The sequence below is a fragment of the Oncorhynchus kisutch genome, linkage group LG6 (genome assembly GCF_002021735.2).
Source record: "Oncorhynchus kisutch isolate 150728-3 linkage group LG6, Okis_V2, whole genome shotgun sequence".
Taxonomy (NCBI): domain Eukaryota; kingdom Metazoa; phylum Chordata; class Actinopteri; order Salmoniformes; family Salmonidae; genus Oncorhynchus; species Oncorhynchus kisutch.
The window spans coordinates 27,404,184-27,427,776 of record NC_034179.2 but is presented as its reverse complement, the minus strand read 5'-3'; the positions used below and the strand labels follow the sequence as shown (position 1 = coordinate 27,427,776).

The following is a 23,593-nucleotide window of genomic DNA, read 5'->3' as shown; positions in this document are numbered from 1 at the left end:
AATGCTAGGGAGTAAAGTAATGAGGCGGACTATAGCCATATACAGATTAAACTCAAAAACCATATACAGTCGTGGCCAAAAGTTTTGAGAATGACAAATACTAATTTTCACAAAGTCTGCTGCCCCAGTGTCTTTAGATATTCATATTCAGGTTTTGAGATAAGGTGGTTTAATAGGGCTTGCTCCAGATTAGAGCATATATCCCTTTGGAACACCTGTGTGGGATCAACTCTCCAGTTTTCTATAGAAACGTTCGTTACTGAGTAGTCTTGATATGTAAGCTTATTAAATATCAGTGATACTATCAAGAGAAGTGTGCGGTTTCCCTTTTCCTTAATCTTGTTCAACTGTTGCCATGCACCTGCAAAAAAGATTGCTCAGATGTGTGAGTGCCTTTTGAATTTAGGTAACCATGGTTGACAGAGGAAGAACAATGATTCCAAGCACCACCCTCCTTTTGAAGCTTCCAGTCTGTTATTCGAAATGAATCAGCATGACAGTGATCTCCAGCCTCGTCAACACTCACACCTGTGTTAACGAGAGAATCACTGACATTATGTCAGCTGGTCCTTTTGTGGCAGGGCTGAAATGCAGTGGAAATGTTTTTTGGGGATCCAGTTCATTTGCATGGCAAAGAGGGACTTAGCAATTAATTGCAATTCATCTGATCACCCTTCATAACATTCTGGAGTATATGCAAATTGCCATCATACAAACTGAGGCAGCAGACTTTGTGAAAATTAATATTTGTGTCATTCTCAAAACTTTTGGCCACGACTGTATTTTAAGTGAGAAGTAGGCAGGTCTGAAGTCGAAAAAGGACATTTACATGAGCATCACAAGGCCTACTTCACCCACTAAGGTTTTCCAGCACACAGCTTTGACATACAGCAGCTATGTTGGTCTATTTAAGTGATAATGCCAGAGAAGCCAATGTTTGGAGGATATATTGGCAGAGGTGTTAGGCCCGAGATGATGTCAAGGGCCGACCCAGTCGTTCTAAATGTTCCATTGCCATACTGACAGGCAACATTCTAGTAACATTTATTTCGATACATCCAAAACAATATGTTGATAACCCGTTAGGGCTCCCCAGTGGTGCAGCGATCTAAGGCACTTCATCTCAGTGCTAGAGGCGTCACTACAGACCCTGGTTCGATTCCAGGCTGTATCACAAACAGCCGTGATTGGGAGTCCCATAGAGCGGTGCCCAATTGGCCCAGCATCATCCGGGTTAGGGTTTGACCGAGGTAGGCCGTCATTGTAAATAAGAATTTGTCCTTTAACTGAATTGCCTAGTTAAATAAATGTTAAATTAAATAAAAAAATAAGCTGATGAGGGGTGACTTCGCCTGGTATAGGAAATGTGCTCACTCGTCAGGAAGTTGAGAGGAGCTAGCCAACAACACAGCTACAGTAACACAATCACGTCAAATAGAAGAAAAGACAGCAAATTAGTTGCGTTTAGTTTTACCTTCCTTCAATTGATAGATATATGTATATAGATATCTATCTATGTGTGTGTGTGTGTGTGTGTGTGTGTGTGTGTGTGTGTGTGTGTGTGTGTGTGTGCGCACATACTATAGTTTTGACAAAACTATACATTTGAAAATTTGTGGAGTGGTTGAAAAACGATGTATGTAAACTTCCGACTTCAACTGTGTGAGCGCACACACACACACGAAGTCGGAAGTTTACATACACTTAGGTTGGAGTCATTAAAACTCGTTTTTCAACCACTCCACACATTTCTTGTTAACAAACTATAGTTTTGGCAAGTTGGTTAGGACATCTACTTTGTGCATGACAAGTAATTTTCCAACAATTGTTTACAGACAGATTATTTCACTGTATCACAATTCCAGTGGGTCAGAAGTTTACCTACACTAAGTTGTCTGTGCCTTTAAACCACTTGGAAAATTCCAGAAAATTATGTCATGGCTTTAGAAGCTTCTGATAGGATAATTTACATAATTTGTGTCAATTGGGGGTGTACCTGTGGATGTATTTCAAGGCCTACCTTCAAACTCAGTGCCTCTTTGCTTGACATCATGGGAAAATAAAAATAGATAATCCAAGACCTAAAAAAATAAAAAATAAAATAGTGGCCCTCCACAAGTCTGGTTCATCCTTGGGAGCAATTTCCAAACACCTGAAGGTACCACGTTCATCTGTGCAAACAATAGTAAGCAAGTCTAAACACCATGAGACCACGTAGCCGTCATACCACTCAGGAAGGAGACACATTCAGTCTCCTAGAGATGAACATACTTTGGTGCGAAAAGTGCAAATAAATCCCGGAACAGCAAAGGATCTTGTGAAGATGCTGGAGGAAACAGGAACAAAAGTATCTATATCCACAGTAAAACGAGTCCTATATCGACATAACCTGAAAGGCCACTTGGCAAGGAAGAACCACTGCTCCAAAACCAACATAAAAAAGCCAGACTACGGTTTGCAACTGCACACGGGGACAAAGATTGTACCTTTGAGGAATGTCCTCTGGTCTGATGAAACAAAAATAGAACTGTTTGGCCATAGTGACCATCGTTATGCATGGAGGAAAAAGGGGAGGCTTGAAATCGGAAGAATACCATCCCAACCGTGAAGCACGGGGGTGGCTGCATCATGTTGTTGGGGTGCTTTTCTGCAGGAGAACTGGTTGTGACGCTCGTCGAAATGGGTAGACCAAGGCTCATCATAATTTATTTGAATGAGAACCAGCAACAAAAACAATAGAGAAACGAACATACAGCCTAATAGGGCTCAAAACAACAATACAAAAACAAGATCCCACAAATAGGTTGGAAAAGGCTACCTAAATATGATCACCAATCAGAGACAACAATAGACAGCTGCCTCTAATTGGGAACCATACCAGGCCAACATAGAAATACAAAAACCAGACTACACATTGAAATAATAAACTAGAACACCCCCCCATTCACACCCTGACCTACTCCACCATAGAAAATAAAGGCTTTCTATGGTCAGGACATGACACTGGTGCACTTAACAAAATAGATGTCATCATGAGGGAGGAAAATTATGTGGATATATTGAAGCAACATCTAAGACATCAGTCAGGAAGTTAAAGCTTGGTAGCAAATGGGTCTTCCAAATAGACAATGCCCCCAAGTATACTTCCAAAGTTGTGGCAAAATGTCTTAGGGACAACAAAGTCAAGGTATTGGAGTGGCCATCACATAGCCCTGATCTCAATCCTATAGAACATTTGTGGGCAGAACTGAAAAAGCATGTGCATGAAAGGAGGGCTAAAAACCTGACTCCGTTACACCAGTTCTGTCAGGAGGAATGAGCCAAAATTCACCCAACTTATAGTGGGAAGCTTGTGGAAGGCTACAATTTAAAGGCAATGCTACCAAATACTAACTAAGTGTATGTAAACCTCTGACCCACTGGGAATGTAATGAAAGAAAGAAAAGCTCAAATAAATAATTCTCGCTACTATTATTCTGACATTTCACATTTTTTAAATAGTGGTCCTAACTGACCTAAGAATGTTTTTGGCTAAGGTGTATGTAAACGACTGACTGACTGTATCCATAAAAATGATCCCAGCTGAATCATGATTTCGACTGGCTTAAAAACGCTGCCTGCCTGGCTGTCTGTCCCGACATGTTCATTACTACGAGACAGTAGGAGATCGAATTTGAATACTGAAAACAATGTTGCAAATGTCAGTGAGACAGACAGCAAGGTTCAAACAAATCTCTGGTGTTGGAACCTAAAATGTTAGCCTTAAAGAAATGTGAGATCATGTCTACATGCTTTTTAATAGTGGATGTCAAGCTTATACATTTCTTGACTGAGATGAGATGGTGGATTGTGTAGTCAGATGGAACATAGTAAATAGGACTATTTAATGTCATAGCTTTAGCCGGTGGCAATTTGTGGAATGCATTTTTAACCAATCAGCATTCAGGATTAGACCCAACCATTGTACAATGTCCTTCAAACAATGTTTAGGCAGGTTGCTTCGGATTCACACCATCTCAAGCAACCTAATTCATACTCTTCGAGGAGGTGCTCTCACAATGTGATTTTTACTGCATACAAGGTAATGTATTGCCTGCTTTCCACCCCACACTAAGACATTATTCCCATATGGTCTTAGGTTGACCAATGAGGTAAGTGTTTGTGTGACATCACATCCCTATATGAACTTACCAATATTCATCTCGTCATCTGTCAGGGAATCACCAATGAAGTCGAACTGGAACACGTTGAGTGTCTGGGAGAACTTATGAACTGCCACAGAATAACCTTAATAAAATAAAATAAAACATATGGCATATTATCAACACAATCTACATAATTTGGTAACAAAAATATAGTGGATGTATTAGGAATTTATAAATTAAACTGTGATTGTTATTTTGATGATTGCCAAATATTGGGCTTAAATGTGTATGTTTATCCTACAGCTATAGGATGCAGTAATCATGAGCCCATGAACCAGAGTTACACTGTTAGCACTGAGGCGGTGTGCCCTACTAGGAAGATCACTTTGTGCAGGGTGAGCTGCACAATCAAGTCGACTTCTGATAAGCTTCACAGTAAAGTGTTTAAAAACAATCAAGCAAACCAGAAGTGCTAAAAATAGGCTGCAAATGTTAATATGGGCTAAGAAACAAGGTTCATGAAGTCAATAACTTGCTTGTAACAGATGACATTCATATTCTAGTTATAACTACTAATCTAGTTATAACTACTAATCCAGTTTAGCAGGCAATATTAACCAGGTGAAATTGTGTCATTCCGGATTCGACCATATTAATGACCAAAGGCTCGTATTTCTGTGTGTTAATGTTATAATTAAGTCTGATTTGATAGAGCAGTCTGACTGAGCAGCAGCAGGCCCGTAATCGTTCATTCAAACAGAACTTTGGTGCGTTTTGCCAGCAGCTCTTCGCAAGCACAGCGCTGTTTATGACATCAAGCCTATCAGCCTAATGGCTGGTGTAACCAATGTGAAATGGCTAGCTAGTTAGCTGGGTTTCAAACATCACTCGCTTTCAGATTTGGAGTAGTTATTCCCCTTGCGCTGCAAGGGCCGCAGCATTTGTGGAGCGATGGGTAACGCTGCTTCGAGTGTGGCTGTTGTCGATGTGTTCCTGGTTCAAGCCCAGGTAAGGGTGAGGAGAGGGACGGAAGCTATACTGTTACACTGGCAATACTAAAGTGCCTATAAGAACATCCAATAGTCAAATGTATATGAAATACAAATGGTATAGAGAGAAATAGTCCTATAAATACTATATTAACTACAACCTAAAACCTCTTACCTTGGAATATTGAAGTCTCATGTTAAAAGGAACCACCAACTTTCACATGTTCTCATGTTCTGAGCAAGGAACTTAAACGTTAGCTTTTTTTACATGGCACATATTGGCAGATATTGCGTTCTTCTCCAACACTTTGTTTTTACATTATTTAAACCAAATTGAACATGTTTCATTATTTATTTGAGGCTAAATTGATTTTACTGATGTATTAAGTTAAAATAAGTGTTCATTCAGTATTGTTGTAATTGTCATTATTACAAAAAAAAAAAAAAAAAAAAAAAGGCAGATTAATCGGTATCGGCTTTTTTGGTCCTCCAATAAATCGGTATAGGCGTTGAAAAATCATAATCGGTCGAACTCTAGTAGCAATACATGGTCATAACATTTACCGAAAAGACAGAAATGCCAACGGGGGCGATGTTGCGGTCTATATAAAGAACCACATTTCTGTAAAGCCTCAAATTTGATTGGTTACATACACATGGTTAGCAGATGTTATTGCGAGTGTAGCGAAATGCTTGTGCTTCTAGTTCCGACAGTGCAGCAATACCTAACATGTAATCTAACAATTTCACAACAACTACCAAATACACAAAAATCTAAGTAAAGGAATGAAATAAGTATATATACAGTGGGGCAAATAAGTATTTAGTCAGCCACCAAATTGTGCAAGTTCTCCTACTTAAAAAGATGAGGCCTGTAATTTTCATCCTAGGTACACTTAAACTATGACAGACAAAATGAGAAGAAAAAAAATCCAGTAATTCATTTGCAATAAAATGCAAATAAATTACTTAATCATACAATGTGATTTTCTGGATTTTTGTTTTAGATTCCGTCTCTCACAGTTGAAGTGTACCTATGATAAAAAAAATTACAGACCTCTACATGCTTTGTAAGTAGCAATACCTGCAAAAATCAGCAGTGTATCAAATACTTGTTCTCCCCATTTTGTGTGCGTGTGTGTGTGTATATATATATATAAATGAGATGAGTAATGCAAGATATGTAAACAATAAAAGTGACATTATTAAAGTGACTAGTGATCCATTTATTAAAAAGCGGCCAATGATTTCAAGTCTGTATGTAAGCAGCAGCCTCTGTGTAAGTGATGGCTGTTTAACAGTTTGATGGCCTTGAGATAGACGCTATTTTTCAGTTTCTCTGTCCCAGCTTCGATACACCTGTACTGACCTCACCTTCTGGACGGTAGCAGGGTGAACAGGCAGTGGCTCATGGTTGTTGTCGATTATTGTTTTGGCCTTCCAGTGACATCGGGTGTTTTAGGTGTCCTGGAGGGCAGGTAGTTTGTCCCCGGTGATGCATTGTGCAGACCACCCCGCCCTCTGAACAGAGCCATTCGGTTGTGGGAGGTATAGTTGCAGTACCAGACGGTGATTCAACCCGACAGGATGCTCTCAATTGTGCATCTATAAAAAGTTTGAGGGTTTTAGGTGACAAGCCAAATTTCTTCAGCCTACTGGAGGTTGAAGAGGCGCTGTTGCGCCTTCACCACACTGTCTGTGTGGATTGACCATTTCAGTTGTCCGTGATGTGTACAGAGGAACTTAAAACGTTCCACCTTCTCCACTGCTGTCCCTTCGATGTGGATAGGGGGGGTGCTCACTCTGCTGTTTCCTGAAGTCCACGATCAGCTCCTTTGTTTTGTTGACATTGAGTGAGAGGTTGTTTTCCTAACACCACACTCCGAGTGCCCTCAACTCCTCCCTGTAGGCGGTCTCGTCGTTGTTGCCAATGAAGCCTACTACTGTTGTGTCATCTGCAAACTTGACGATTGAGTTGGAGGCGTGCATGGTCACGCAGTCATGGGTGAACAGGGAGTACAGGAGGGGGCTGAGCACACACCCTTGTGGGGCCCCAGTGTTCAGGATCAGCAAAGTGGAGATGTTGTTTCCTACCTTCACCACCTGGGCCATCCTGTCTAGATAATGTGTGTGAAATGCTTGATAATGTATGTGTAAGAGAAGTATATATTCTGGGTGATTTAAATATTGACTGAATCACATCAAACTGTCCACTCAAGAAAAAACTTAAAGCTGTAATCAGTGCATGCAACCTGGTTCAAGTTGTCAGTCAACCTACCAGGGTATTTACAAACACCACAGGAATTAAATCAACATGTATTGATAACATCTTTACTAATACTGCAGAAATTTGCTTTAAAGCAGTATCCAAATCCATAGTAGTGATTACAATATAATAGCCATATCTAGGAAAACCAAAGTACTAAAGGCTGGGCATATTATAGTGTATAAAGAGGTCATACAATACATTTTGAAGTGATTCATATGTTGATGATGTAAAGAACATTTGCTGGTCTGTGGTCTGTAATGAGGAGCAACTAGATGCTGCACTTGGAACGCCCCTTTTGCCAGAGTGCATAAAACCCCTAGTGAAGAATTAACGTATCAGACCAAGCAAGCGGATGGTGTTGAACCGGACGTCACAAATGGTTAGAATCTAGGAGACCAGAAAAACACGGAGCGTGGCTGTACGTTGAAATGGTAGGAATTTAAATCTCTAGAGATCAGTACATTGCAAGGTTGCTACAGGTGTGTAAAATGGTTCTAGCTCTACATTAGACCAATGTGACAGACCGTGTGTGTTAAGGTTTTCTTCCGTCGAAGGAGAGGAGGACCAAAATGCAGCGTGGTTATTTTGATTCATGTTTAATAAAAAGATAAACACGAACAATACAAACAATAAACGTAACGTGAAAACCTAAACAGCCTTATCTGGTGCAAACTAACACAGAGACAGGAACAATCACCCACGAAACACTCAAAGAATATGGCTGCCTAAATATGGTTCCCAATCAGAGACAACGATAAACACCTGCCTCTGATTGAGAACCACTTCAGGCAACCATAGACTTTTCTAGATAACCCCACTATACCACAATCCCAATACCTACAACAACAAAAAACAAGACAAAACACACCACATAATTAACCCATGTCACACCCTGGGCCTGTTCAAAATAATAAAAACACAAAAATACTAAGACCAGGGCGTGACAGAACCCCCCCCCCCCAAGGTGTGGACTCCCGGCCGCACACCTAAACCCATAGGGGAGGGTCCGGGTGGGCGTCTGTCCACGGTCGCGGCTCCGGCTCGGGACGTGGACCCCACTCCAACAAAGTCTTAGTCCACTTGCATCACGTCCTTTGATTGGCGACCCTCACCGCCGACCTTGGCCTAGTAACCCTCCCCAAGGGCCCCACTGGACTGAGGGGCAGCTCGGGACTGAGGGGCAGCTCGGGACTGAGAGGAAGCTCAGGCAGGTTAATGGTTCTGGCAGATACTGGCTGACTGGCGGCTCTGGCAGATCCTGGCTGACTGGCGGCTCTGGCAGATCCTGGCGGATCCTGGCTGAATAGCGGATCCTGGCTGACTGGCTGCTCCATGCAGACTGGCGGCTCTGGCTGCTCCATGCAGACTGGCGGCTCTGGCTGCTCCATGCAGACTGGCGGCTCTGGCTGCTCCATGCAGACTGGCGGCTCTGGCTGCTCCATGCAGACTGGCGGCTCTGGCTGCTCCATGCAGACTGTCGAGGCCATTACTCCCCATAGATGGATCGAGTGTTTTCAGACACAGCAAACCCATACACACGTAAATATGTACATTGCAATTCTTTCAAATGAGTGGCCGTTCATGTGCAAAGTATTTGCATGACTTATTAAAGATCAGTGATACTATCAAGAGCAGTGTGCGGTTTCCTTTTCATTCATCTTGTTCAACTGTTGCCATGCACATTCAAAAAGTTTTACTTAGATGTGCAAGGGCCTTTTCAAAGTATTTGCATTACCATGAGCATAGTCATCAGCTGTATGTACGTGGAATTCCTTTGTCTCTCCCTTTCCCTCTCTTTTGAATCCGACATTTTGTGTAACAAGCAGTCATCTCCTTTTAGTCCACTAGGGACTATTCATTGCATTGTGTAGTAATCAATGTGTAAGCTATCCTGTTTGTAATTCTGTGTGATTATTTAGTTATTTATTTACTAACTAAGCCAATTTGTATATTGCTGATTCATAATATATGCTAGGGTTCGTGCAGTTATCCAAGAGTTTTGCGACATTCAGAATGAGAAGGTAAATAAGAATTAATGAATTGACTGTGACTGATATAAGATAAATATATATCTTTAGAGTTTAGTCAGGAGATAGTAACTCGTTAAATAACTTTTCCCGTGGTGATTACTACCGTAATTGCTGGACTATAAGCCGCTACTTTTTTCCCCGCTTTGAACCTCGCGTTTTATACAATGACGCAGCTAATTTATGGATTTTTCCCGCTTTCACAAGACTCATGCCACCCAAAAAATGAGCACCGTCACATAATGTGACAAATCGAGCGCGCTCAAACTTCCCATCATTCTGATTACGGTAGTCATTTTGTCACCCTCATCATGGCAAAGACATGGAGAAATGCATATGATGCAGCTTTCAAGTTGAAGGCGATCGATCTGGCTGTTGGAAAAGGGAATAGAGCTGTTGCACGGGAGATTGGCCTTAATGAGTCAATGATAAGACGTTGGAAACAGCAGCGTGAGGAACTGACTCAGTGCAAAAAGACGACAAAAGCTTTCAGAGGGAAGAAAAGCAGATGGCCCGAACTAGAAAATGAGCTTGAAGACTGGGTCAACACACAGAGAGCAGACGGCCGAGGTGTTTCAACTGTGCAGATCCGACTGAAAGCCAAAACAAATCGCCACCGCAATGAAGTTTGAGGATTTTAGAGGTGGACCATCGTGGTGTCTAAGATTTATGGGCCTGTCCATCAGGGTACGGATGAGTCTGTGTCAGCAGCTCCCTCCCGACTACAAGGAAAAAGTTTCAAACTTCCGCAAATTCACTGATGCAAAGATAGAGGAGCATTCCATCGGCCCGCACGACATCATAAATATGGATGAGGTTCCTGACGTTTGACCTGCCTCTCACTCGGACTGTCAACAGGAAAGGCGAATCATCCGTCACGCTGAAAACAACTGGGCATGAAAAAAAAACGCACTTCACCTGTGTTCTGAGCTGCACGGCATCGGGAGAAAAGCTTCCACCGATGTTGATTTTTAAATGCATGACGATGCCAAAACAAAACTTCCCGAGAGGAATTGTTATGAAAGTCAACAAGAAAGGATGGATGACGGAAGGCCTAATGCATGAATGGCATACGGAGTGTTACGGCAAGCGACCCGGAGGATTCTTTCACAAGAACAAGGCATTGCTCGTGTTGGACAGCATGAGGGCCCACATAACAGATTCTGTGAAAGAAGCCATCAAGAGGACAAACTCAATTCCAGCTGGGGGAACAAAGTATTTGCAGCCACTGGACATCAGTGTAAATCGTGCATTTAAGGTGGCGCTCTGTGTTCAGTGGGAGGCTTGGATGACAAGTGGGGAGAAATCCTTCACTAAAATGGGCCGCATGCGAAGAGCCACTTATGGTCAAGTCTGCCAGTGGGTCCTGACAGCGTGGAGCATTGTCAAAAAATCCACTATCATCAACGGGTTTCGAAAGGCTGGACTGCTGCGTGTTGTTGAGGGCAGTTCAGCGGGGAATTTGCCTCCGGATGAAAGGGACGAGAGCGACAATGAAAACGATCCAACATCGGATGAAGCAATTCTGAGGCTATTCAACACCGACACCGAAGGAGATGACTTCAGTGGTTTCAGTGCACAGGAGGAGGAAGATAGTGACCAATGACTTTACTGGTAGGCTGCTGTTTAATTTTTGTTACAAGCCGTGTTTCGTTAAAGCCTATTTATTTTTGTTACAAGCCGTATTTCGTTAAAGCCTATTTATTTTTGTTACAAGCCGTGTTTCGTTTAAAGGCTGTGTAAAGTTAATTTGTTTCAATGTACCGGTAGGCACCTGCGGCTTATAGACATGTGCAGCGTATTTATGTACAAAATACTTTTTTTTTTTTTTTTAAATCAGTTGGTGCGGTTTATATTCAGGTGCGCTTAATAGTCCAGCAATTACGGTACTTCATTGTTATATGATCCATTTAATTGTGTAATAATTGAATGTGGTATGTCACAATCAACCACATTAATGATGGTCATGACAGCAAGTTGAGGTGACTAAACTGCTTGGAGTTACCCTGGATTGGTCAAAACATATTGATAAAAATAGTAGCTAAAATAGGGAGATGTCTGTCCATAATAAAGCGGTAGTGTGCATTCTTAACTCTATCAACAAGGCAGGTCCTACAGGCCCTTGTTTTGTCGCACCTGGACTACTGTTCAGTAGTGTGGTCAGGGAATTGGGAAAATTGCAGCTGGCTCAGAACAGGGCAGCACGGCTGGCCTTTAAAAGTACAAGGAGAGCTAACATTAATGACATGCATGTCAATCTCTCATGGCTCAAAGTAGAAGAGAGATTGACATCATTATTCGTTTTCGTAACAGGTGTTGACAAGCTGAAGGGACTGAGCTGTATGATTAAAATACCCATGCACACCCCACAAGACAGGCCACCCGAGGTCTCTTCACAGTCCCCAAGTCCAGAACAGACTATGGGAGGAGCACGGTACTACATAGAGCCATGACTATATGGAACTCTATTCCACAACAGGTAACTGACGCAAGGAGTAGAATCAGATTTAAAAAGAAAATAAAAATACAACTTATGGAACATTGGGGACTGAAGTAACAAACATAGGCACAGACACACGATAACATACACACTGTACTGTATGAATTTTGTCTAGTAGATATGTGGTAGTGGAGTATGGGCCTGAGGGCACAGTGTGTTGTGAATTCTGTAATTTATGTATTGTAACAATGATTTATTTTCTAAGCTACAGAACACAATATACAGCAGGTTTTTAAAAGGAACAAAGAGTTTGTGTACTTCGTGTTTTCATTTTTCTCCAGCTAACTAATTGGCTAGGTGTCAAGATCAAGCTTAGTTAGAGCAGAGACATTCAATCCCCTCCTGGATCAAGAGCCCTGTTGACTAAATGTATTTTTTTAATAGCGCTCCTTGTGTGCACATTCGGATATACCGTATGGTACAGAAAAGGTATGACAATCTGGATACCTCCCAACCCTATGCTACCGACGTAAATCGTCCGAAGTGGTTTCAACAGGCTCTTCCATTGCGCCGCCGCTGAAGGCCCATCTGCTAGCCCCGACCTGCTAGATGTCTGAATCGCAGTGTCTCCAGCTCGCCTAGTGTAGTAGTGACTACCGAACGACTCCCTGACTCCCCTATTGCTACTCATTGGACCCTATGATCACTCGGCTACACATGAATCTCCCGAATGTCAATATGCCTTGTCTAATGCTGTTTTGGTTGGTTATTATTGTCTTATTTCACTGTAGAGCCCCCAGCCCTGCCCAATATGCCTTAGGTTGTCTTTTTGTCCCACCCCCCACACACGCGGTGACCTCACCTGGCTTAACTGGCGCCTCTAGAGACAAAACCTCTCTCATCGTCACTCAATGCCTAGGTTTACCTCCATTGTACTCACATCCTTCCATACCCTTGTCTGTACATTATGCCTTGAATCTATTCTTCCACGCCCAGAAATCTGCTCCTTTTACTCTGTTCCGAACGCACTCGACGACCAGTTAACCTTTAGCCGTACCCTTATCCTACTCCTCCTCCTCCGTTCCACTGGTGACGTAGAGGTTAACCCAGGCCCTGCAGCCCCCAGCACCACTCCTATTCCCCAGGCACTCTCATTTGTTAACTTCTGTAACCGTAAAAGCATTGGTTTCATGCATGTTAACATCAGAAGCCTCCTCCCTAAGTATGTTTTATTCACTGCTTTAGCACACTCCGACAACCCTGATGTCCTAGCCGTGTCTGAATCCTGCCTTAGGAAGGCCACCAAAAATCTAGAAATGTCCATGTCCTAACTACAACATTTTCCAACAAGATAGAACTGCCAAAAGGGGCGGAGTTGCAACCCAGCTGTCCTACAATCTAAACTACATGCCCTCAATCTCACACAAATTATCAAGCAACCTAACAGATACAACCCTAAATCCGTAACCATGGGCACCCTCTTGGATATCATCCTGACCAACTTGCCCTCTAAATACACCTCTGCGGTCTTCAACCAGGATCTCAGCGATCACTGCCTCATTGCCTGCGTCCATAATGGATCCGTGGTCAAACGACCACCCCTCATCACTGTCAAACGCTCCCTAAAACACTTCAGCGAGCAGGCCTTTCTAATTAACCTGGCCCGGGTATCCTGGAAGTATATTGACCTCCCATCAGCAGAGGATGCCTGGTTGCTCTTCAAAAATGCTTTCCTCACTACCTTAAATAAGCACGCCCCTTTCAAAAAAAATTGAGAACTAAGAACAGATAGCCCTTGGATCACACCAGACTTGACTGCCCTTGACCAGCACAAAAACATCCTGTGGCATTCTGCATTAGCATCGAATAGCCCCTGCGATATGCAACTTTTCAGGGAAATCAGGAACCAATATATACAGTCAGTTAGGAAAGCCCTCTCTAAATTTAAGCATCAGCTGTCAGAGCAGCTTACTGATCACTGTACCTGTACACAGTCAATCTGTAAATAGCACACCCAACTACCTCATCCCCATATTGTTATGCATCTTCTTATGCTTTTGAGGGCAAACTCAGCTTTAGGTTCAGCCTACTCTGCTGGACCCAGTATATCTACTGGCACCAACAGAGATGGCCGCGTCACGTTCCTAGGAAACTATACAGTATTTTGTTTTTTTATGTGTTATTTCTTACATTGTTACCCCAGGAATTCTTAGGTTTTATTACATACAGTCGGAAGGAACTATTGGATATAAGAGCAACGTCAACTCACTAACATTATGAGCAGGAATACGACTTTCCCTAAGCGGATCCTCTGTTTGACCCACCGCCCAGGACAAAGGATCGGATCCCAGCCAGCGACCCAAAACAATGGCGCCGCAGAAGGGTCAGACAGAGCGGTCTTCTGGTCAGGCTCCGTAGACAGGCACATCGCGCACCGCTCCCGAGCATACTACTTGCCAATGTCCAGTCCCTTGACAACAAGGTAGATGAAATCAGAGCAAGGGTTGCCTTCCAGAGAATGCAGCGCCTCTTCAACCTCAGGAGGCTGAACAAATTTGGGTTGTCACTAAAAACAAACTTTTACAGATACACAATCGAGAGCATCCTGTCGGGCTGTATCACCGCCTGGTATGGCAACTGCGCCGCCCACAACCGTAAGGCTCTCCAGAGGGTAGTGAGGTCTGCACAACGCATCACCGGTGGCAAACTACCTGCCCTTCAGGACACCTATACCACCCGATGTCACAGGAAGGCCATAAAGATCATCAAGGACAACAACCACCCGAGCCACTGCCTGTTCACCCCGCTATCATCCAGAAGGCGAGGTCAGTACAGGTGCATCAAAGCGGGGACTGAGAGACTGAAAGACAGCTTCTATCTCAAGGTCATCAGACTGTTAAACAGCCATCACTAACATTGCGTGGCTGCTACCAACATACTGACTCAACTCTAGCCACTTTACGAATGGAAAAATTGATATAATAAATGTATCACTATCCACAAACAATGCCACTTTATACAATGTTCACACACCCTACATTACTCATCTCATATGTATATACTGTACTCTATACCATCTACTGCATCTAGCCTATGCCATTCGGCCATCTCGCATTCAAATATTTATGTACATATTCTTATTCATTCCTTTACACTTGTGTGTATAAGGTAGTTGTTGTGAAATTGTTAGGTTAGATTACTTGTTAGATATTACTGCATGGTCGGAACTAGAAGCACAAGCATTTCACTACACTCGCATTAACATCTGCTGACCATGTGTATGTGACAAATAAAATTTGATTTCACTCCAGTGTTAATGCTAAATTGTAATTATTTCGCCTCTATGGCCTATTCATTGCCTTACCTCCCTAATATTCTATTCGTTCCCAGCCGTTTAGTACCCAATCGTTCAGTCTTTTTTCTCAATGTTCCATTGCAAAATTGGCTGGCAACGTCCTTATCCCTTGCTTGCTAGCTAGCCAGCTAGCTAGCTAGCTAGCCAGCCAGCCAGCCAACTACAGCTAACTTATAGCCACATCAAATGTGCAGCCAGAATAACAGCAAAGTAGCTGCATTTGCATAAGCTGATTTCTGGTAACATTTATTTGGATACATCCATACAATGACTGCAATTAGGCACGATTTCACCTGGCATAGAAAAATTGCTCACTCGTCAGGACACCGTTGTTTAGAGGAGCTAGCCAACAACACAGCTAACAATCACTTCAAAACAAAGCTGGAAAGACTGCAAACTAGCTGCACTTAATTTATTTACATTTTAAATTGATATTAAGCTGCACTTAATTTTTTTAAATTTTAAATTGACATTTCTTTGTATAGATCATAAAAATGATGCCAGCTGATTCATGGTTTCAACTGGCTGAGAAACGTTGCCTGCCCGCGTCTCGTCCCGACACGTTCATTACTATGGAACAGCTAGAGATCGAATTTGAATACTAAAACAATGTTGCAAATGTCAGAGAGACCGACAGCAAGGTTTATGCAAATATCCGCTGTTGAAAACAAATGTTAGTCTAAAAGAAATGTGAGATAATGTCTAGATGCTTTTTATAGTGGAGAGCAAGTTTAGAAATGGCTTTGCTGGGCTGATGAGACAGTGGATTGCACAGTCAGATGAAACAGAGTAAATAGGCATTTTAATGTCATAGATTTAGCCGGTGGTAACTTGTGGAATAGACAACAGCTGGAATGCAGTTACCCAATCAGCCTTCAAGATTAGACCCACCCATTGTATAATATACAGATAAGACATGGACATGCTAATGGTTAGAATGGTTCTTAAGGTTGGGGCATAGATCAACAAGGTAAAACACTACAAGAGCTGAGGGCAAACTCAGCTTCAGGTTCAGCCTACTCCGCTGGACCCAGAATTAGGAACGTTGCTCCACTGCTTAATTGCCGTCTCCTGCTCTGCTGCCAAATATATTTTCTTAAATTACATCAGAAGAGGCGTGCCAATGAGGAGGCCCAAGATATCAGACAGACTAGTGAAACCGGTATGAAATAGCTGGCTAGTTAGCGGTGTGCGCTAGAAGCATTTGAAATCGGTGAAGTCACTAGCTCTGAGACCTTGAAGTAGTTGTTTCCCCTGCTCTGCAAGGACCAGAGCTTTTTGAAGCATTGTTACCCATCGCTCCACCGGTGACTGTTGTTGATGTGTGTAGAGGGTCCCTGGTTCAAGCCCAGGTTGGGGAGAGGAGAGGGACAGAAGGCAATACTGTTACACAGGGCTGAAGTGGAGCAAGTTGAGAACTTCAAGTTCCTCTGAGTCCAAATCACTAAAGACTTAAAATGGTCCACACACGCAGTCTACAATTGCACAGTCCTGAAGAAGGTGTGACAGGGCCTCTTACCCCTCAGGAGGTTGAAATAGTTTGGCATGGGCCCTCAAAAAGTTCTACAACTGTACCATAGAGCATCTTGACTGGCTACATCACTGACTGGTATGGCAATAGCACCGCCCTCAATCGCATAGCACTACAGAGGGTGGTGTGGACAGCCCAGTACATCACTGGGGCCGAGCTCCCTGCCATCCAGGACATCTATATCAGGCGGTATGGAAAGAAAGCCCGGAAAATCATTAGTCTATGGCTTGGGTGGTTGGAGTCTATTCTCTCTGCTTTCACACGGCAAGCGGTACTGGTGCATCAAGTCTGACACCAACAGGCTCTTGAACAGCTTCTATTCCCAAGGAATAAGACTGATAAATAGCCAACAAAATAAATCAAATTTTATTTGTCACATGCGCCAAATAAAACAGACCTTACAGTGAAATGCTTGAAATGCTTACTTACAAGCCCTAAATAAACTAAAGTAAAAAAATAAAAATAAAAATCTATATCAAAAAGTAACATGAAGCGATATACAGATAGTACCGAGGCAATGTGCAGGGGCACAGGTTAGTCAGGGTAATTTGTTAAGTGACTATGCATAGATAATAAACAGAGAGTAGCAGCAGAGTAAAAACAAAGGGGGGTGGGGGTGGCATTTAATTAGTTTAGTTGTCCAGCAGTCTTTTGGCTTGGAGGTAGAAGCTATTAAGGAGCCTTTTGGTCCTAGACTTTATGCTCTGGTACCGCTTGCCGTGCGGTAGCAGAGAGAACAGTCTATGACTTGGGTGACTGAATAGCTACACAGACTGTGTTAACCTTATATCTTTATTGACCTTTTATTTTTGCACTCTCTATATGCACACTCACAGGGCCCTACACACTCACTCGATCCTCTGCTTACTCACACATAATATGCACATACATTTATACTGACTCTACACACACCCACTCACATACAAGCTGCTGCTACTCTGTGCATCTTATATCCTGTTGCCTAGTCAACCCTACACATATCTACCTCCATCACTCCAGTATCCCTGCACATTGTAAATATGATATTGGTACTGACCCTGTATATACTAAAGTATGCTTACACTTGTGTTCTTCATATTTCTTGTGTTTTTCTAGTATTACATTATTATTGATTATTGCATTTGTCATGTCTTTGGCTATGCCGGATTATGTGATATGACATGCTATTCTATAAAATAATTTCTCCGTAATTACCATTACCTGATTAATCATGTAAATGTAATTAACTAGAGAGTCGGGCAACACAAAATAATATTTATAGAGCTGTTATCTTCTGAATAAACTCTTAAAGACCTAGTAATATTTTACATTGAGTAGTCAATATCAATCGTCACCTCAATTCAGTCTCATCTGAAAATTATTTTATCTGCACGAACCCTGGCTAACAAGTTGAATCAGCAATACAAAATTGGGTTTAATTATTTATTTACTAAATACCTAACTAATCACACATGCACACAATTAATCATAACCTGATTACAAATTACATCATAAAAGGAAAACGTCCCTAGCGGGCGGAACAGATATGACAGCTTGTTACACAATGGAAAAGGGGCTGGGTTGAGTGAAAGAGCAGGAGACTGAGGAACAAAGGAAAAAAGCTGTGCTATTGTAAATACAGTATCTTATGCTTTCCTAATTACCGCCCATTTGGAAAAGGAAAATGCAATAAATATTTACTCCGAGCTGCGCATCAGTAGGTTGGTGGTAGATGGAAGACCGTGTTGCCTGTTCCTTCCTAACCCTCGTTTGCAGTAGCTGTTGCTAACTCAACGGCTAGGAGGTATCACTTCTGTAGTGAATAAGAGTTCAAAGTTCATACCATTCTCAACCAAAGCTCATGCTGATGTTTGCTTTGTTCTGTAGTTATTATGTGAACCATTCTGACATAGGATCGTCATCCTCACATCATCGGAACAGGAAGATATGTTGTCGTCAAGGGCTTATATAGGAAGGGAGAGGAGGGTGTGTTTGAAAAGTTATATAGCCCTTGTCCCTTCATAGGAGAGGGACCCTGATTGAGCAGCCCTATCTTATGAAAACCCAAATGTCACATTTTAGAAGCTAAAAATCACATTTCACCCCATCAAATAATTTTATATTCAAACATTTAAATTGAACAATTCCATGTGAATCCGATAACTCTGATGTGTAGACTTTCCACTGTAGAGTTTATGTCATCTTATCATTGATGAAAATGTCTCAGATGACAACCGAACTGACATCATATTCATTAAGTACCACCGCATATGTTCAATTGTTTGGATTACCAGAATATAGTTCATTTCCCCCCACCTACTGACGTTCCCAGAATCTCTATGTTAACCAAGGGTTTTGCAAATGTAACCTCAGTAGGGTAGAGAGGAAAAAGGGGGGAAAGAGGTATTTATGATTGGCCTGGGGGGTAGGTTTATGACAATGTCATGACACATTGTTAGATTTTGAGTTAGCAAGAAAGGCATTTCACTGTACTTGCACATGTGACAAAAGAAAAACTTGAAATAATAACCCATCCTTGCAGTCAACGGAAAAGCTATAATTAGGGTTTTTAATTTTTGATAAAGTCCACACAACACTAAGTGTATAAAACATTAGGTACACCTTACTAATACGGAGTTGCACCCTCTTTCGCCTTCAGAACAGGCTCAATTTGGCAGGGTATGGACTCTACTAGGCATCGAAAGCGTTCCACAGGGATGCTGGCCCATGTAATGATGCTGGCCCACTAATGTGTAAAATTGCAGCTTTAAAACAGCAACATTATGTCTCAGCAACCAAAAGGGTCTCTAAAATGTATGGGTGGAGACTGTCATTGGCCACGCCCACTACCCCCCCCCCCCCCCCCACCCCCACCCCCCACACTAACTTTACCACCGCTACAAAAAAAATCTTGGGGGACTCACTGTGGACTTGTTTGCACCACCAGATGGGTGTTGTTAGGCCTATGACTTATGATAAATCAGTATATCATAGGGGGGGACGGGGACGGGGGACTCTTATTTGAGACCAATCCCATGTACCTCGACAATGAACACTCTTCAAGTGACCCCCAGTTATCACCAAGACTGAATAAGTGACATATCCCCTACTCAGCACTTCATCTCTCTTTACAATGGCAGTTTCTGTTTTCAAGATAAAAAGCTTGACATTGGTGAATTCGGCTACGGAATGGAATCTTGGTGGGTCAAACAATGATAATACTGTTCCAGTCATTTGGTCCTATACCAAGAGGCAGTGGTACTCATGGAGAATGTCCAAGAGCTGACGTTTGGGATTAGCACAGTGGTACTTTGGTGAAATACTGAGGTTAGCCTTCAGTAGCCTAAGTAAGATCAACTCCAACAGTGCAAAAGGCATCAACCAAGTTTCTGTAAACACAAGGGCAAACACTATTGGTTGATGAGTTTTACATTTTTGCTTCCTTGAGACCTGCAAAGGCAGCACTCTCGCTTTATATGTAGAGTAAAATATCATATGGCAGTGGTTTTGGTGGAGAGAAACCAGGAAGGAAAAGAGACAGGACCATGGCATGGATAATAAACGCAGAGCACGACAACATTGACAAAAACATGGTTATAACGTATGCTACAAGTTCATCTTGTGTATAATAAGGAATCACTAAGGGCTTCCATTGTTTACTTATGCTTGTTTAGCATGTGGTTTGGGTGTGGTTATAGACTGTGCAGCAAACATCAGATCATATTCTTCTAATGATTGAAACATTTATTCCTACCTACATAAGGACTCTAAATGATTCCTGATCTTGACTCCATAGGCTATCCACCATCAGTGCTCTGTGGATTTGGACTGACTTTATGAAGCATAGGATAGAAGGTGCATGAGTCACAGGTGGGGCGGCAGGTAGCCTAGTGGTTAGAATATTGGACTACTAACCGAAAGGTTGCAAGATCGAATGACTGAGCTGACAAGGTAAAAATCTGTCATTCTGCCCCTGAACAAGGCAGTTAACCCACTGTTCCAAGGCCGTCATTGAAAAGAAGAATTTGTTCTCAAATGACTTGCCTAGTTAAATAAAGGTAAACATGCACAAGTCAGCATGGGATGAGTCATACCAGAGTTCAGAGTTAATTTACAATGTAGCTTTAGTTTGTCTATCAGGTCATGTTTTTTACATCTTAAATAGGTTGCATAAAGAATATTCTGCTGTCACAGCCCACTGCCATCCACTCATTTCTTATCAAGAAAAGTTCAATGTTAGGCTGATAAATTGGTTGAAATTGTGTTCTCGTAATTCAGCTGCAATTCAGCAAATTATGAACGTGTGGTTGAAGTGCATTCACACATGTATTTTTACAGTAATCCATCAGAACAACAGATGGGGGGGGGGGGGTCAGATGGGTTTAATTTGGAGAGGGCCAGCCCTCTCCCCTTTTCACACCACTGCTCAGTGTGCATCTTTCAAATTGGCTAGAGTAGATTCTTTCCATCTGTCAGGCTCTGCTTCACCATATCTAATCAGATTATCTAGTGGTCAAGTGAAAGCATCAGGCAGGCTTTGTTTTTGGAAACAATTGCCCAACAATGAGGTTCCTCTCCTACAAACAGTGGGTAGGCTGTCTCGTGAGCCACAAACAGCCTATAAAGTAAAACATTAAAAAGGGGAGAAAAAGAGAAGCTTACCCTTGATTGCATTGATTACACTGTTGCCATCTTTGATGACATCTTTGAGAAATTTGCTTGTTCTTTCCAATTCTAATTCATAGCATTTTAGTCTTTCTCTAAAATCCGGACTATCCCCATAGCAGTCGCTGAACTCAAGCGGAGGATGCCCCATTACTTATTTGTAGAATCCTGTGCAGCTGCCTAGATGCTGGAATGAGAAGTCTTCGCATTAAAACAACATATTGCAGAACATTGATCAATTTTCCAAGTTGAGATTTGGTTAGCCCGCTCCTCAAAAAACGAATGCAGTCGAACCGGACCCGTGAAACGCAGTAATTCTTGATGAGAGATTCTTGATGCATTCATTCATCAAATTAACAATGTTAGGTGATTTTTGTTACAAAGTATCTTCGAGTATATCTGGGTCCCGTTTTTTACATCTCATAAATGTATTTTTCCTTTGGATACTTTTTCCTTTTTGCGGGGGTTAAAATAGTGACTTGCGAAAAGCGGGTTGGCCAAGCACATCCTCCTTTCACACCCATAGTAGAATTCTTAAAGGGACAGCTACACAAAATATTTTCCATATGCACGATTTTGATTGCATAAAATTGTAGATATGTTAATACATTGTGATATTTGACTGCCTTTGTCTATTAATTTGTGCTTACTTCGTGTCAACTTGACAAGGCAAGACAATATACGTTTTTGTTCTCTGAACCACTTCAACCATAATAATGCCCAACGCCCATGCTCTTGAATAGTCAAATGTTCCATAATTTGCGAATATGCTGTGTTCATAAATGGTCAAAATAAACGACTGGGAAAAATCCAACTGGTAATTAGTAACTAGTGGGAAACTCCTCTATAATCTCTGAGCTCCAACTTCTCCCACATGCTGACCTCCCCTAATAAGGATATTACCTCCATAACAGCATTTTCCACAGTTAAATGCAACAACAAAACATTATTTATAAAACGCAAACTATTAATATAGATTTTGAACATATAATTTGTTTTAATGCATGAAAGCTGTACCTTTAGTGTATCGTTGACGAAGCTTGTTGGCCATTAGCCAATCAGCATTTCTCAACAAGTTCAAAGCAAGTAAATGCATACAACTGGTATTTACGAGTTCACAACTAGTAATTACCAATTTGTTATGAATGCAGCATTATTATTTACTGCTGCTGTAAACACATTTTCTATAAAAATGTCTATACACATCAGCATATACATATATATATATATTTATATTCCAGACTCTGACATTGCTCGTTCAAATTTTTCTACATTTCTAAATTCCTTTATTTTCTTTTTGGGGATTTGCGTGTGTATTATTGTTAGGTATTACTGCACTGTTGGAGATAAGAACATAAGCAGTTCGCTACACTCACGATAACATTTGCAAAATGTATGTACACAACCAAATAAAATGTTATTTGATATTGGGCAGATTCGATTATGCTGAGCCGCTAGACACCGGTCTATGGCCCTGGATTTAAACAGGCAAAGGCAGTGAGGTAGGAGTACCCTTCTCAAATCGAACAGTAATCTGCGCTGCTTGGTCATGTTGTCAACAAGGCAGCATAGCATCATCCAGAAACATACAACATATCTTTCCATCAAATATATGTTTGAATTTTCGAAATAAACTGAACAAAAATATAAATGCAACATGCAACAATTTGTAAGATTTTAAAATTGTATTTGTTTATTTAACTTTAATTTAGCTAGGCAAGTCAGTTATGAACAAATTATTATTTACAATGACGGCCAAATCCGGATGACACAGGGCCAATTGTTCGCCGCCCTATTGGCCAACCAGATGTGATACAGCCTGTAATCAAACCAGGGACTGTAGTGACACCTCTTGCACTGAGATGCAGTGACTTACACCGCTGCGCCACTCGGAAGCCAAGTTATGGTTACAGTTCATATAAGGAAATCAGTCAATTGAAATGAATTCATTAGCTTTATTCTATGGATTTCACATGACTGGGCAGGGATGCAGCCATGGGTGGGCCTAGGAGGGCATATGCCCACCCACTTAGCAGACAGCCCCACCCACTGGGGAGTCAGGCCCAGCCAATCAGAATGAGTTTTTCCCAACAAAATGACTTTATTACAGACAGAAATACTTCTTATCAAAAGCAATCACTTTTGCATGTGAAAACACAGAATCTTACTCATTATTCTATGTAATACCAGCAA

At 41.8% G+C, this 23,593-nt stretch overlaps 1 protein-coding gene across 2 annotated transcripts in view; it reads right to left on the bottom strand.

The window, feature by feature from the left end:
• The window catches only part of ophn1 (oligophrenin 1), a 51,145-nt gene extending 29,245 nt beyond the window's left edge, over positions 1–21,900 (bottom strand). For both annotated transcript variants that reach the window (XM_020485236.2, XM_031826517.1), the window contains exons 1-2: positions 21,398–21,900; positions 4,192–4,287 (exon numbers count right to left, since the gene is read on the bottom strand). In XM_020485236.2, coding sequence (XP_020340825.1) covers positions 4,192–4,287; positions 21,398–21,551 — 250 coding nt within the window. In that variant the 5' untranslated portion in view covers positions 21,552–21,900. The remainder of the gene's footprint in view (positions 1–4,191; positions 4,288–21,397) is intronic.
• Between the last annotated feature and the right edge of the window lie 1,693 nt (positions 21,901–23,593).